We start from the raw sequence: 16,134 nt of genomic DNA, 5'->3' as shown, positions 1-16,134 counted from the left end.
AGAGACACAGCAGAGCTAAATAGCTTTCCCTTGTGAATAAGTAAGCTCAGAAATTCAAATAAGAGGTGACATATTAAATGTACCCTGTGATGAAAACCCAGATGTAAAACCAAATAGCAGTAATCAATATCCACCAGAGATACAGCTTTTGTACTTTTATGCTCCACCAGACAGGATAATATCACTGCACAGAATATGGCTTTAATAAGGGCAGAAACTACTTGTTGATATGCAAAGGCTGAAGCAGTAGTCCTCAACCCAGAGGCATGCTAAAGCCTCAAACAGCTTGTTTTTACATATTTAGTCATTTCTATATCAGGATGCATCCTTTTTATGCAAAATGCTACCAAATCAAGCTTTGCTAACACAAACATATGAATATGATTCATTGTTTGAAATGAGATTTGCACTATTGGTCACCTGCGTACCAAACATTACTATACGACTGACACATAATTCAACAGTACATTTCTTTTCAGTTGTAATATTATGTGGTAGTGTGATTAGGACTGCAACAAGCATCGGGGAAATATCCAGGTATCTTTCACTAATCTTCCTGGGGGGAAAAAATGCTACTGACTAATATATAAACGTTCAGTTCCTTACCTAGGCTGCACCCTAATAGTCGACTAAACCGTTAGATGTGAGTGGTCTTAGTTGACCAAGTTTCATTAGTTAGTTAGTCTCTAGCTATGTTTCCATCTGATTGCCAAGCAAATCTTAAACAAACTTTTGAAATGTTGCAAAAAAATAAAACAAAAATAAAAACGCGAATTAGTTTCCATCAACTGGTTTACAGCGGGCTACACAAAGTGTAGTTAGATCAGATTTTTTTTTTTTTCAAATTTGCTCAACCTTTTCTAAAGCGATACAAAAATGCAAATAAAAAACATTGATGGAAATAAGACTTCAAAGGCAAACAACCTCAAATTCTACTTGTCGTTAGGGCCGGGATTAACGTTTGTACGGATTATTCTACAGAAATTAGCCAACTGTTTTTGACTGTTGGTTAAACAAAAAGAATTTTACTCTTTCAGAAAAGGTCCATAACAATCTGAGCTTGTCAGCAGCAAAAACAAGAACTTTAGCGGACATTGACGGAGCAGATTCAAGTAGTGAGTAAACATAAAATTAAGGTGGAGAATGAAGTAGAATTAAAATGGGGAAATAAGAAATAACTAATAACTACTAGAACTAGAAATAAACCTAATAAAACTAGTCATCTGGTGGTGGATGAACCTAAACTTCCTCAACCTAAATGGAGACAAAACAGAGATCATAGTGTTTGGACACCCTGAACTGTTTGATGTAGATTCTCTCGGCCCTTTAACTTCAAATAACCGCTCAACTGTGAGGAGTCTTGGTGTTGAACAGATATCCGCCGCTGTTAGATCCTGCTTTTTCCAGTTGAGAACTATAGCCAAGGTAAAGGCTCTCTAAAATCTCCCTCCTAAAGATTTGGAGAGGGTGATTACTTCCTTTTTAACTTTCCACCTTGACTATTGCAACTCCTTATCTGTGGTCTTAGACAAGTCATCTATTCAGCGCCTGCAGTTAGTCCAAAATTCTGCTGCCTGCCTCCTGACAGGAAAGAAGAAGAGGGACCACATCACACCTGTGTTGCGCTCCCTCCACTGGCTTCCTGTTCATTACAGGATTAATTTTAAAATCTTACTTTTAACTTTTAAATGCCTTAATGGATTGGCTCCATTGTACTTATCGGAGCTTCTTCACGTTCATACTGCAGCTAGAGTGCTGAGATCCACCCATCTCCTCCTCGTGGATGTACCCAGAAGCAGATTTAAAACCAGAGGCGATCGAGCCTTTAGTGTAGCTGCCCCTAACCTGTGTAACAACCTGCCAGTCCATATCAGAACCGCCCCAACTCTCGAACATTTTAAATCACTGTTAAAAACATATCTCTTTTCTTTGGCATTTTCTTCAAGTTAAGTCTGTAAAAATTCCTGGCAATTTTAATATCACTATATATCGTATACTGTATATTAAAATGTTTTATTGCTGTACTTTTACTGTGTAAGTAGTGTCTTGTTGTTGTATTTTAATCTGTGAAGCACTTTGGTCAACCTTGGTTGTTTTAAGTGTGCTATATAAATAAAATTGATATTGATCAAGTGATCATTTTTATCTCTGCTGTTTAAATTCCCTAAAAGACTTCAAATTATTGTTAAATCTTTCAAAAAGAGATATTTTTCTGGAACTTTAAACCCTGTCTGCAGACAGTACTGTCTAGTAGGTCTTGTATCACATGACTAGGTAAACTCCGGTAACATAGCAACCCTTGTGTTTTCTTCATCATCCACGTCACATCCTGACACCCGAGAGCAGGGGATTTGTGAACCCTCAGCGATCCCAGGTGTCACAACACACACCACAGCTTTAACAAGATTTGTAGAAACACCATTTAAAATGTAAAACTCACTGGAAGCCATCCCTCTGTATACTGTACAGTCCACAACAAATCAGACATGGTACTCAGGTTAGCAGCAGTAACAAGGAGGTGGGTGTTCTTTCTTATTGTGGTCCACATGTTGGGAAATATATAGGATAATGTTATGCAGTTTTAACAGCCGGCAAGCAAGACTCATTGCCAAGGAGGTCACACAAATCAACAGAAACACATCAACGAATACTTTACTCAGTCACACATCCTGTCAGAGGCAGCATCAAGGCCTGCACACCCTGGACGCATCCACATAGCAATCAAATATGTTCTTCCCTCAGTTTACAGGCAAAGACCCTCGTGACGGTTTTAATAATGTCATGGTCATTTGGCCTGTAAGCAGTAAAATCCTCAACACAAGCTTATCAACACTACCCACCATACTGCTGCACAAACCCTCAACGCTGGGCAGCCAGCTGTGTTTCCACTCAGTGCACACACATCCACAGGCCCTGCTGCACAAAAAGAGTCTTTGTTTTGCATTTTCTCTCCACAGCCCACAGACAGGAATGTTTGAGAGGCAAGCAGCAGTGGTTGGCAGGGGCCCCTCAACTGCTGCTGGCCTCCCATCCCAGCGGAGCAGGAACTCAGCCAGGGGCCTCATGCCTATGCCAAGTGGGTCACCGAAGTTCAGAAGGACGACTGGCAGCAAAAGAGAAGCAATCATGACTATGGACCTATAGCCCTAATCAAAATATGCAACCGACATGCGGTCGCCAACACTTTATCTGCTATATGAACGCTAAAATATGCTAACCAGCTAACCACTCAAACAAGAATCAACATTTAGGTCCCACAATATACTGAAGCAGTGCTCTATCCAAGTTAAACCATTAGACACATAAATAACTGATGACTTTGCTCTATGTGATCATATGGCCCTGTCCTTTCCCAGAAGACTTTGCACCACATTATATGATACTCTACAGATTAATGTGTCAAGGCACGCCCAGCCTACTTTTCCTGGCCAAAATCACACTTTATTGAGTACAGTTAATCTCAGATAAAGAGAGCCCCTCCATAGTCTGCCGCAGCACGATCTTAAATTAAACATGATTCATCACGCAGAATTCCAGGATACAGGATCTGATAGGCTCACATTTAGACATGCAATGTAGTAAATGCTTCTACTTGTTGGTATTATTGCTAAAACAATGAGTCAATTAATCAATTAGTCAACTGATAAATCATTTAAAGCCGCTGATTCTAGCTTCTTACATGTAAGGATTTGATGCTTTGTCTTCATTGTAAGACGTCTCCTTGGGTTCTGAGAAACCGTGATGGCCAATCGTCAGTGTTGACGTTTTGCAGACTAAACATTTTATTGTTGTAAAACAATAACGAAAACCTTTGTTAGTTACACCCATAGTAATAGCATTATGTTTGAAAAGAACCCCAAATTACTTTTCATGAAATATCATGCATTATCTTCAGTCTGGCGTTTCACTGCAGCATTGTCTGTTGAACAACTCTCTCTTTGTCATGGCAAAATACAGCTTTGAATGCCGTACTTTAAAATAATTTTCAAGCTGCAAGTACGACTCATGAAAGACTCCTTTGTAAGAATAGCTGGAAATTGGTTTGACGTTTAAATGACCTGTCCTTTCACACCAAAGGTAAGATAACAAGACACTAGCAACATGTTGCAGTAAACAGTCACTCAATACATATGCAAAGCCTAGTCTTGCGTGCCAGAGGCTGAGTATTTTCCGAGGACTGCGGCTCTCACTACAATGGTCCTGTCATGGTTCAACAAACCTTTTCATTACAGAGACATGTGTATAAGCCATAAATCCATTATTTTAAATGGGAACTCCACCCATTTTACACAAAAGCTTGTTTACAGGTCTAAGGGAGTATTACTGGTGTATAAAGTCTTTTGTGCTCCAAAGGGAGCTTTAGAAAGTCTGATAAATTGCCTTGAGTGATGTCACTTGTATCAGCATAAGTTCGGGCTGAAGATTACTAAAAAGATCATGAGGGTGTGGAGTTAGAAAGAAATGAGCTCCTCTGTATGCCACTCCTCCTCTCTACTTGAGGCTAGCACCTCAAAAGGTTACATTAGCCGCCACTAGCATACAAACCCAAGCTACAAACTAAATTGTCAGCAGTCACGGTGCATTGTGGGTAATGTAGACACCATGTTTTGACAAGAATCAACAAGAGGCATGTTTAACTCCCATGTCAAGATTATGAAAAAAATAAGTTTAGTTTAGGTTTTGGCTAGAAAAAGATATATTTAAACATCTTAAGTGATCCAGGGCTAGCCTTATTTTAGCTAAACCTTTGGACTTAGATACAAGGTAGATTTTTTTCTCACATTACAACAGGTTGTACAGTGAAACGGAGTTTGTAATTCCCTTCTGCTACGTAGCAGACAATATACAGTAATATAAAAGCAAAGATAAATGCAAACAAGCCCCCCCCCCCCCACACACACACACACACACACACACACACACACACACACACACAGCTAGCAAAGACACAGCAATATATACAATGCAGTCAAAAAATACTAATTTCATTATTCATAATTTCACTAACTTCATTTTTTTGCATTTCACACCATTTCAATTCCATGTGCATTATTTATGTATTATATTTAGGAGAAACAACTGCAAAATAGAACATTAGTGAAACATGGATGAATAATGTCCCCCTAATAGCTCCTAATGAATTAGGCTTCAAAAGACCTAATTAGCCAAGACTGCCCATCTCCCAATCTAACACAGTCCACTGCAGCAACCAAGATCAAAATCCAGCAGGTGAAGTCCATGATGTCTTACCATTGATGGTTAATTAAGTAATGGCTTCACTTCATGATGGATGACTCTGTAGTAAACTCTTGTCTTCACTCTCTTCTTCACCTGTTGAACAGGAAGAGAAAAGCAACATTTACAAATAAGGAGCTTGGAACTAATAAACTCACATTACTGAATCAGAACTAAAACATCTGGGTCATCGTGAGCCTCCCACAGCACTGCAGAAATAAGAGACCGCTCTGAACACGCACACACACACATCTCTGGATTCATTCACTGGGAAGGTGGTTTACTTCCAGGCAATTTAAACATAGGCATTTTCTCTTAGTAGTGCATTCATTTAAACTGTTTTTGTGTAACGTGTTACTTTGTGTCATTATTGTAAAAAACTGGTGCCGTGTTTGAGTGTGCAAGTGAGTGTGTCTTTGGATACTTTATAATCAGAGTTAAAAAGTGAAACCAATGCGGAAGTGCCTTAAACCTGCATTCTTTCTAATGGCCAGCTCTACTGGTTGCAAAAAGGAGTCTGAGAGCATTGTAGTCAATGACAAAATGACCCTACTTTCCACTTGATTTATTACCTAAGCAAACAATTTACTAATCGGTTTATGTTAGGGCTGGGCGATAAAAACATTCATATCATTCGATCAATAATTATCACGATAAATGTCAAATCATTAGTTCTTTCAAGTTTACAGACTGATTTTTGCTCCTGACTGAAAATTTAAGAAACCAGATGGATAATTCTGTGGTTCAACTTTTCTTTATGGTCAGAATGGGACAAACACTTGATACCAAACAGCGGATCACTCAACAAATCTGAGGGAGAACATTCATAACTATTATGATAAAAAAAAATTTACAAATATGATCAGTTAAACTTTTTTCCATCCCTTTTCCTAAACAAAACAAATATTTTAATAGAAAATGTATGTGCTAATTTGTTCGTGATTCAAATTAATTAAACCAAATATTTACTGAAGATATATTTAACATTTATTATATTGATATTGAGGAAAATTGTATTGTATCATTATTGTTTTATTTCCCAGCCCTAGTTTATGGTCACAATCGCTAGTTTCAAGTCTTCTTCAATACAGCATGGTGTTCGTTTTGTTAATTATAGTCCCATTTAGAGTAAAATAGATGACAAAGCAGGTATGTTTTAGGGCGTGGCACCTTGCTAACCAAGCTAACTAGCTCCATCACTTCTGGGAACCCCCCCCCCCCCCAAAAAAAAATATGTTGAGGTCAAAATGCCAAATTGGAGGCTTCAAAGCAGTAGCCAATAAACCAATGGGTGACGTCACAGTGACTACGTCCACTTCTTTTATACAGTCTATATTTAACCCTTTTTATGATAAAAGGATTTAATCATACTTACAGTGTACATAAAATGGTGTTATTATGCTACTGATATACTGGCCTCATACTGCACCATTTATTTTAATGTGTCATGCCACATTATTACAAAATACTGTACATATTCCTCAAATATCAACATAGAGAAATTGATTAAAGCGGTCATATTATGCTTTCTGGCTTTAGTTATGTACCTTTTTTGTGCATGTAATAGGTTTGCAAAGTGAAAAAGCCCAAAGTCCACCCCAAAGAGAGTTCCCATCTCCCACAGAAAACTCTGCTCTGAAATGCCTGAAAACAGCTCGTTTGTAGTCCAGCCACTTCCCTTCTCTGTTCTCTGTGACGTCACAGTAAAATGCGCATCATAATGCTCGCCAGCAGCTAGTCGGACACACCCTCAAAAACACCAGTGGAAAAACACACTGAGCTGCAGCACACAGTGACGAGACGTCCGCCTGCTGCCTCCCCTCTCCCTTCCAAACACTAGCTACCCTCCAGGCAGTCGAAGGACAGACAGTTGTTACTGTGATGTAGAGACAGAGCTCAGTTAAAACTTGATGGATGAAAAATACTTTTGTTACAGATTAATAACTCATCACTCTGAAACTCTTCCTCCAGTCGATGTTGCTAAGCTGGTAAGGGGACATACAGCTGAACCGAAGCCGTGTTTACCAGCTTCTCACGACTCGCCCTTCTCTGCTTTTGATTGGCTAGTAGTCCTTAACTAGAAACTGCGCATGTGCACCTCCCAACAAAGATCTTGTAGAGTTGAGAAAAATGAGCATAATATGACCATTTTAAGTGTAATAACTAATCTCTTCAATAGCAGTCTATTAGTCAGTCTTGTTAACCCCATAAAATCAAGCATTTAAACTGATGTCGAGCTGCTACTTTCTACCTATTATGTTCTTTGTCAATGAATCTTTCCATCATTTTTTAATCTAATTATTTACAGAAAAAAAAGTGTTAAGATTAAGAGTGTTAGATTAATTTTCTGTTAAAAAAACAAATTAATTATAATAATGCGGAATTTGTGTAGTGTGGAGCTACCAACGACGACACTGATGCACCTCTACCCCCATCACTTTTTAGGGAAAACCCAATAGACTTGACCCATTTTTTCTTGATCAAAGTGAAATCCGATTTCTACTGCCCCGACCTCCATGTAGGGCAACTTTTTATTTTATTTTACAAGAAATAACTGCGCTCTGAAAAACACTGAGCAAGTGTTGCTTTTGTTTTCTTATGTATATTTAAAAAGACACATACATATATTGTTTATATTTATATGTATTTCACCTAAATTATGATAATATTGTAAAAAAACAAGATACCACACACTGTTCCCTATTAGCGTACTATGAGTTATACCTACCCACAGGTTGTTGCGTGGTTTTGAGTCAAAAGTCAGTATTAATGGAGATGAAGCAAGGCCAATCCCAGTCAGCCTTACTGGCTCCATCTTATGACCATTCAGTGACTTTCAACAGCAATGCAAAAATTTTTGTTGCACAAGTCTGTTTAAATCTCTTAAATTTTCATATGTTTTCCTTGTTAACAGCACTGCCTGCCTGTGATCGTGTTGGGAATTCATGTGTGTGTCTGTGTATGCTATGCATCCAAATACACCAATCAGCCACAACATTATCACTACTGAGAGGAAGTGAATAATACTGATTATCTCGTTACCATGGCACCTGTCAGTGGGTGGTATACATTAAGCAGCAAGTGAACAGTTTGTCCTCAAGGTTGATGTGTTATAGTAGCAGGAAAAATGGGCAAGCGTAAGGATCTGAGCAACTTTGACAAGGGCCAAATTGTGATGGATGGATGACTGGGTCAGATCTCCAAAACTGCAGCTCTGGTGGGGTGTTGCCGGTCTGCAGTGGTCAGTACCTATCAAAAGTGGTCCAACAAAGGAAAAGCAGTGAACCAACGACACGGTCATGGAAGGCCAAGGTTCCCTGATGCACGTGGGAAGCTAAGGCTGGCCAGTGTGGTCCGATCCAACAGACAAACAACTGAAGGTCAAATTACTGAAAAGGTAAATGCTGCTTCTGATAGAAAGGTGTCTGACAACACAGTGCGTCACAGTTTGTTAGAAATTGGGCTGTGCAGCCGCAGACCAGTCAGGGTGCCCATGCTGACCCCAGTCCACTGCTGAAAGCGCCAATGGGCACATGAACGTAGGGCTGGAAAACGAAATTCAGAACCTCTAACTGACGTCATTTTCCCATGTCTGTTATTTCGGTTATTTAATCCCATTAATATTTTCCCAAGTGTGTGTGTTCATGTACTTTCCCTTTGAAAACATACAACAGTGTGTGTAGTAACGTGACTCCACCTCTTCATGCTTAGCTTCCAGACCAGAGTCTGAAGCACAGGGAGCTGTTAGCCAGCGCTAACCGACTTCACTTTCCAGCAGTTGGGGAAATAACAGACAGACTTTTATTAGTGACCTACACTGGCCTGGTCAGATGAATCACGTTTTCTTTTACATCACGTGTAAAGGAACATTGTCTTAAGGATTTGGTTTGTGATGAAGTATGTTTAGACCATGCCAAGAAATGGTGAACCTGTGAATCCGATCCATGTCTTTGATAGGAAGAATCCCCTCAGCTCTCAGAGAAAGGTCAATCTGACAGAAACCATCCTGTGTGGTAAAAGGATTTCAGTCAGTGGATGTTCTCTTTTTATGGAGCTCAAAGTAGCCAAACACTAAAAAAAATTTACTAAAATGTATCATTAATCCCTTGTGAACGTCTGGTCTGTGTATTTATTTATAAAATGAGCTCATTCAAAAATGTTATTTACTTTTACACAGTCATACGTTTAATACTTTAGAAATGTTCATTATTATGTCTGGCCAATATCACTCATGGATGGATTCCAAGGATAATGCTTATACCACTATTATTTTTATTATAGCTTATACCATACATTGTCCAAAAACACATTAAAAACGCATAAAAGGGTCATGCAGGTGCACTAGGTGACATATTCCTTCATTACAACAAACATGGTCAGTGTAATTACTGGTGTTATTCTGTGGAGGTGTGTTACAAGTCAAGTCTGCAACAAATCATCTCTGCGATGCCTGGCTTTCAAAGTAAATACAAATTTTATTGTACATCATCAGATCATTTTAAATTCTGCAGCAGTGTTTAAAGACAAGAATTAAAGTACATAGCTGTCTTTCAAAACAAGCTTCAACAGACTAACAACAACAACTCATGCATCTCAACAGGCTCAACAAACAGCTTTAAGTATTGTGTGTCGTGGACTGTGGACCAAATATTGGTGGTAGCACCAAACTATCTGCTGCAGGGCCGTGAGCAGGAAACGTCACTCTGCAGACATAACAAGGCTCTGCTGGTAAAGTCAGCATATTAAATGGCTGTCATGACAAAGTCACACACCGTCTCCTAAATCTGCAGGCGATAACATAAAAAGGATATAGTTGATCTTATTTTCTACACAAAGGCTGGGACAACAAAAAAAGTTACTCTTTAACCATTTCAGCTTATATTACAAATTACAAGATGAAGGCATAAAGTAAAGACGGTCACAGATGAGATGCAACTTATCAAAACCTGGTTCCAATAACAACCGCAAGTGTACGACCCATCATCAGTCAGATCCTCTAATCAAGATAAAAACCCTCTACTTTATCTTTACTAAGCCCAAGGACCTTTTACACAGTTACACAGCCAGTGAGTCAACTTTTGATTCCATCCAAGCTGCAAAGGCAAAACACATAATCTTCAATAGAGGCTCTATAATATACATACATACATACATACATACATACACTTCATCATTAACAGGTGTCTAAATACTGACTATCAGTATCAATTCTTCAAGAGTACTGGTAGTACCATCACTTCCTATCAGTGCACTGTATGAGTCAAGCTGCCTGCATTAATCCATAACTAGAGAAAATCAAATATGACACACAGGGTCCTCTGTAAATTGAAAAAGCCTGATATGACAGGCGTATAGTAATTACATTATTAAGCGTAGCACGTAATAATGTAATCTGAATGTGTTTCTCTCTCCCCTAGACTTACAACGTTGTCAGTCCCACCCCCTCCTCTGTTTAAAGAAAACAAACTTGTCAGTGTTCTGCTGCCAAGTTTGTCCGCTGTTTCCTCAGAACTACAGTATATAAATTGTAAATGCATATGCAATTTAGGTTTCCTAATAAACTTGTAAAACTTGATAAACGTGTTGCAGTGTGTAAAAGAGGCCAAGCAACAGTGAAACACAAGAGACAGTAGATCGTCTGTCAGAGAAAGCATGAACTCGCAGAGAGCGTCCCCGTTATCTCTCCTCACCTGCAGCCAGCTGTATAGTGCCAGCAACAAAAAAAGAAGTCCAAGTATTTTTCCATGTTCCACTAACAACTTCAACACCTATTGTGTGTAAACATGCATGCAATGTATTATTATTTAACAATGGCCTCTTTGAAATACTGTAAAATACTTTTATTTTTTGCTATGACACTGGAATATGCCATTAGCAGTTGTCTAGTAATTCTGCAAATACGTATGTAATGGGAATTAAAACATGACTTTTTTAGAATATGTCTATATGTATTGCTTATCTCTATTATCATCACATGACACTCAAAATGGATGTTACCATAGCCTGCAAAATGTGAAGGAAAATATTTCATTATCACCTCATACATCAAACTAACAGTAAATGTTATAGTCCCATCATGTTGCAACATGTCTGAATCTAATTGCACAGAATCATAAGCTGCTTAAAGTGTATTTTGAGGGCATTTAATCTACATTCAAATGTGTATCGAAGTAGTATGAGAAGGTTGTCCCTAACTACCCCTAATTTACTCATAGAAAGCATGTTCATGTCTGATGGCTCTTAAAAACATAATATCTGAGTTGTCATCCAAGCTTTGAAACATGAACCTGATTCAGAGATTGCCCCTTGTCAGACTGCATACCTAATCATGTAATCTTAATAGGCATGATCCAGGTACAAACCACCTCTCAGACAAGACACATCGTGGTTTAAACACCTCTGAAAAAGTCTAACAGGTAGAGCTGCAAACGAATAGATCAAGTGATAAGTGATCGACTTCACATCTGTTGAATGGGGAGCAGCAGAATATAGACACGCGACAAACAAGCCTGGAGAGAAACGCAGCTGTTAATTAAGTTAACACCGGGGGAACAGACATACCCTTAAATAGAGGCAATAGGTGTGGAAAAGACCGGTGAGATGTTTACGGCTGTCAGCTATGTTAAGCCCCTGAACTAAAGCCAGCCTTTAAGTGACAAACAGGTACAGCACATTTATCTGTCTATCTCCCTGCTGCCGATGATACCGGCCGGCAAACCGGGCAGTGATTGCTAGATGGCTAACGCCACCTAGCTCGCTTGCTAGCGTCAATTACAGCAACAAAACAACAGCTTAATAGTTTGCCACACTTACTGCGACATATGACACACACTGCCAAGGCACCCTTATCCGTCACAAATTAGACAGCCGTTTTTCACCGCTTGCTAGCGACTCTATAGTGTACTGTAGCGGGCGTTCAACTCGTCTGTAACGTTACAGTATGTGTGTCAACCCACTTTTAGCTGGCGCTAGCTAGCCTAACGTGCAGCGTTAGATAAGAATGTGGGTCACCGGGCCTCTGGCCAGTCTCTGTCACAAAACAAAACAAAACTGTTCCGTGTGCAGCTTTACTTGTGCCAATAGTACACGGAGAGGCTGCAGATATACGTGATATAAACACGCAACAGAGTTCGCCGATAGAGATGTCACACTTACCCCGAACTGTCTTCCCTTTTCTTCGGGATATCCCCGCACCCAGTGGCGCTGCAGCTGACGGTTGACTGCGCAGGGCTGAGGCAGGCTGACTGGAGCTGGAACTGGAGCCAAAAGGGCCGCTATTACTCCAGATAGCACATATGCCTGGTTAGAGGGAGGTGATCCACATCTAGGCTGAGTTAGATTACCTGGATTGGACAGTCACACGCAGGTATCTGTTATCTACTTTACTGTACTGGGGAGTTTTGTTGTTGTTACAGTCCAGCTGAAATCTGTCACATTAATATATATATATATACACTGTATATATAACACACTACATTTTGTGGTCTGGATGCCAGATTGGGTCCATTACTGTAAATACAGTTGCTTAGAGTACTCGTCAAAAGTGCTGGGGGGTTTTTTTTGGTTTGAACAGTTTTTTAAAATTATGTAGACCAAATACCTGAGTAAAATTTTGTATTTTTTCTAAGATCTGGCCATAACATAGACTATATATAAAGGTCCATAGTGAATCCCAGACATTTTTACAACAACAATAAACATATAATGCTATTTTTCAATAGCTTTATATGTTTATCATGCTACTTCTTTTATAGTTATCATTTCATTTAATGTACCAGACAGACAGGTATAGTATGCTGGTGGATTTTGCATGAACTAGTCTTTTTTTATTGTTTAATTTATTTTCAGAGGGAACGCAAATGAATTCTGAATAGCGAAACAGACTACTGTGTTGTTTAACAGAGTATTTATCCTGTCAGTGATTTAATTGGCCATCAGATTGTTTTACCATTTCCCCACATCTCTGGCTTGGTACTCATCGCCATGGCAACAGCCATAGTAAAGAAAGCTGCAGTGTCGTTTTTCGGCCACATTGATGGAGTCAATAGGCGAGTGGCGCTGTTTCAGCATTTAGGCAAGGGAGCGATCAAAAGGACGAATCTGACTGTCAATTGTGGAAAAAGTGTCATCTAGCCTAATATGCAAATACAGTGCCCTTATATGTTAGGATTACATTATCCTTATTTTGTCCATTTATTCTTTCCATAAGGAAGAGTCAGGGACAGAAGGTAATGTTAAATATCTACTGCCAGGTTTTGCTTACCACAACTTTATTCACTGACAATGTGTGAAGGTTTGGAAGCATCCGGTGCTTCCCCTGCAAGCCACCTTAAAATGTTGATTTTATGTCATGGATTTAAGATGCAGCAAATCACCAGAGGTAATCCTGAGGCAGCAAAGAGAAAATTACCAAACAGGCCTAATCCACTTGTTTTTTTCAGTACAGTAATAAAAACTGTCCTAAAATATGAGACCTGCAAATGATGATTATATGATTTTATGCTCACATGTTCATATCTCCTCAGCGGGGTGCCAAATGGCCAAAATGGTCGGAAATATTTTACTCCAGTTGTGACACAATATCCTTTAAATTGTGTTCTCAGGTAATGTGAGTCACAATTTGAGTTAACCCCAAAGTTAGCCTCATTTATTTATTCAAGTCCAACATGAAGTGTTGCAGTGGTGTTTTATTTTAATGAATTAGCCAGAGGTTCTGTAGTATTTTACACAGTAGCTTGTTCTGTTCGAAGATCTAAAGGCTCCCAAACTAATTAAAACTTTACTGTGAAAACAGCTTATATAAATGTAGGCTATTGTTTGTGGTGAAATCACTCTTTATGGCTGGATGCAAGCACTACATCGTGGATCCATCTTGAGGACACTGAGACACAGCCAAGTATTCAGTTCTGTAAAATATTCACATTTTTTCAGTGTGTGTGTGTGTGTGTGTGTGTGTGTGTGTGTGTGTGTGGTGCAGCTGAACCATTAAAGAGCTCCGGCCATGTTGATACTGAGAGCAACACACAGAATACTAATTATTCAACTCTGTTGAACCTTTTTGTATCTGTTTGGAGCTTTTTATTCTGTCACATTTGCAAGCAAAATACATATGTCACGGTTTTATTAGCTTGTCAGGTTGATGTCAGAATTATCATACAATCAGCTGAAGAATCTCACTACTCATTTTAGGATTTATCTTATTATGCCTGTAAAGGTGATCCATGCTGAAAATGAAAACATAGTTTTACCAACTATAAGCCACAGTAAAAAACCTTGCCTCGTCCCATCTTGTTTTATTTATAAATTCAACTGAAATCACAGATGTTTAATGGCAGAAAGAAATTTCCACTTTATCTGGCGGATGATGGTGACATCTACTGTTGTTAACAGTAATTGCATATTCAGGGGAGAAAATATAAAATTGAAGGAAGAAAGAAAAATGAAAATTAATCTGTAAATTCAAAAATGTAGAGAAACCAACTAATAGTGTCAAAAATATGATCAATCTTAATATTCTACCATGAGTATATGGCTTTGAATGACAGGACACAAATTCAAAAGGTGCTGTTCTTATTTTATCTTAATTGTGACAATTTAAAGCTGTACTGTAAACAATATGTGTAAGTTTTTTTTCTTTCAAATACATTTGATGTTGTATGTATCTGCATTCATTCATGCATACATTACATATTTTACACTTTTTTTTCAAATGCTGTGAAAGAGTCTTAATTATAATACATAGCAAGTCAAACTTACACAACTACACCACACCACATTATAGCAGTTGAAATGCAAATGACAAACATATAACACAAAATAAAATCTGGACAAATTAATAGTACTTTAATCATATTCTTTGTGTACATTCAGACATCACTATACAGCAGTGGAGGTGGGCTGTGGTTGAAGTCTGGATCACTCAGGTGTGGTGTAGCAGATCGGGTCTCGGGGTCTTTGTTGTCTCTGTACACTAAGCTTCAGTGGTGGAGACTCTACCACACAATACACATGATTAGATGATGATTAGATGATATTGTAACCCCATGTATAAACATGGCGCTAGCAGCCGATAGTTCCTTATAGTTCAATCACAGCTGCCATTAGGATAATGACAGAATTTCAATGGCAATTAGGGACTGTATGAAAATTACTGAGGTGTGGGGGGTAAACCTTTTGTGGTTTTTTGGGGCATTTCTGCCCCAAAAAAGAGAGCAGACAGAGACAGGAAAGGCAGGGGAAAGAGATGGGATGATATTCAGCAAAGCTACAGTGAGGACTCAGCCCTAATGCCTTGTAAGCGCTCTACCAGGAAGGGGAAGCCTGAAACAAAAAGCTGAGGTAAAAAAAACCAACCCTCCCCTGTTCTCTAAAATAACCCAAACTCGCCTTTTCAATACTCTCCCATTTTCCAAAACGCCTCTGTTCCTAATAATTTTTATACAGTCCCTTAAGCTTTCAAATGTCATTGTAACATGTGTATTTAAGACTACATCCATGGATGTTGAGTTGCCAAAAAGTAAAAATAGAATATTACCTTTAATTTACTCATATTCTAAGGATCGTCTTCCATTTCGTGGCTGGAAGTGCAAAACAAGTTTTTTTTTTTTATGTTCATCATATTATCCAGTGGAATTTTAAAAAATCTTTTTATTTCCTGAGATAAACTTGTTCATACCCGATAGAGGAAGTAACCCCTGCTCTGGATTCCCCCAGGTCCCTGGAGTTCAGCCTGTATTGACACAAAAACCACAGAATTGAACTTGAATTGGAGTGTCCCCGTCTTATTTGCCGTTTTCTCAGGGTCACTACAACTCTCCTCTGGCAGCAGGAGCCGATAGCACTCACCCAAACCTTCACATATGGATTTTCCAAAACAAACACTGTCCACTTTGCAAATGT

General features: G+C 38.8%; 2 protein-coding genes across 5 annotated transcripts in view; both read right to left on the bottom strand.

Annotated features, from left to right (window-relative positions):
• The window catches only part of clocka (clock circadian regulator a), a 28,446-nt gene extending 16,249 nt beyond the window's left edge, over positions 1 to 12,197 (bottom strand). For all 4 annotated transcript variants that reach the window (XM_038707338.1, XM_038707340.1, XM_038707341.1 and 1 more), the window contains exons 1-2: positions 12,049 to 12,197; positions 5,251 to 5,331 (exon numbers count right to left, since the gene is read on the bottom strand). The gene's annotated coding sequence lies outside the window, so the exon portion shown is untranslated. The remainder of the gene's footprint in view (positions 1 to 5,250; positions 5,332 to 12,048) is intronic.
• A 2,591-nt stretch (positions 12,198 to 14,788) lies between these two features.
• On the bottom strand, positions 14,789 to 15,964 carry LOC119894694 (neuromedin-U-like; the record flags this gene model as incomplete). Its single annotated transcript, XM_038707342.1, is given in 3 exon segments — positions 14,789 to 15,227; positions 15,770 to 15,812; positions 15,911 to 15,964. Coding segments are annotated over 2 exon segments (90 nt in total), but the record flags the coding sequence as incomplete, so codon positions are not given.
• Between the last annotated feature and the right edge of the window lie 170 nt (positions 15,965 to 16,134).

Source organism: Micropterus salmoides, unplaced genomic scaffold, assembly GCF_014851395.1.
Source record: "Micropterus salmoides isolate LMB-PRFRI ecotype aquatic unplaced genomic scaffold, ASM1485139v1 Ms_hic_scaffold_846, whole genome shotgun sequence".
In the NCBI taxonomy this organism is placed as follows: Eukaryota; Metazoa; Chordata; class Actinopteri; order Centrarchiformes; family Centrarchidae; genus Micropterus; species Micropterus salmoides.
Note: the sequence above shows the minus strand (reverse complement) of the source record. Positions and strands in the feature narration are given on the sequence as shown.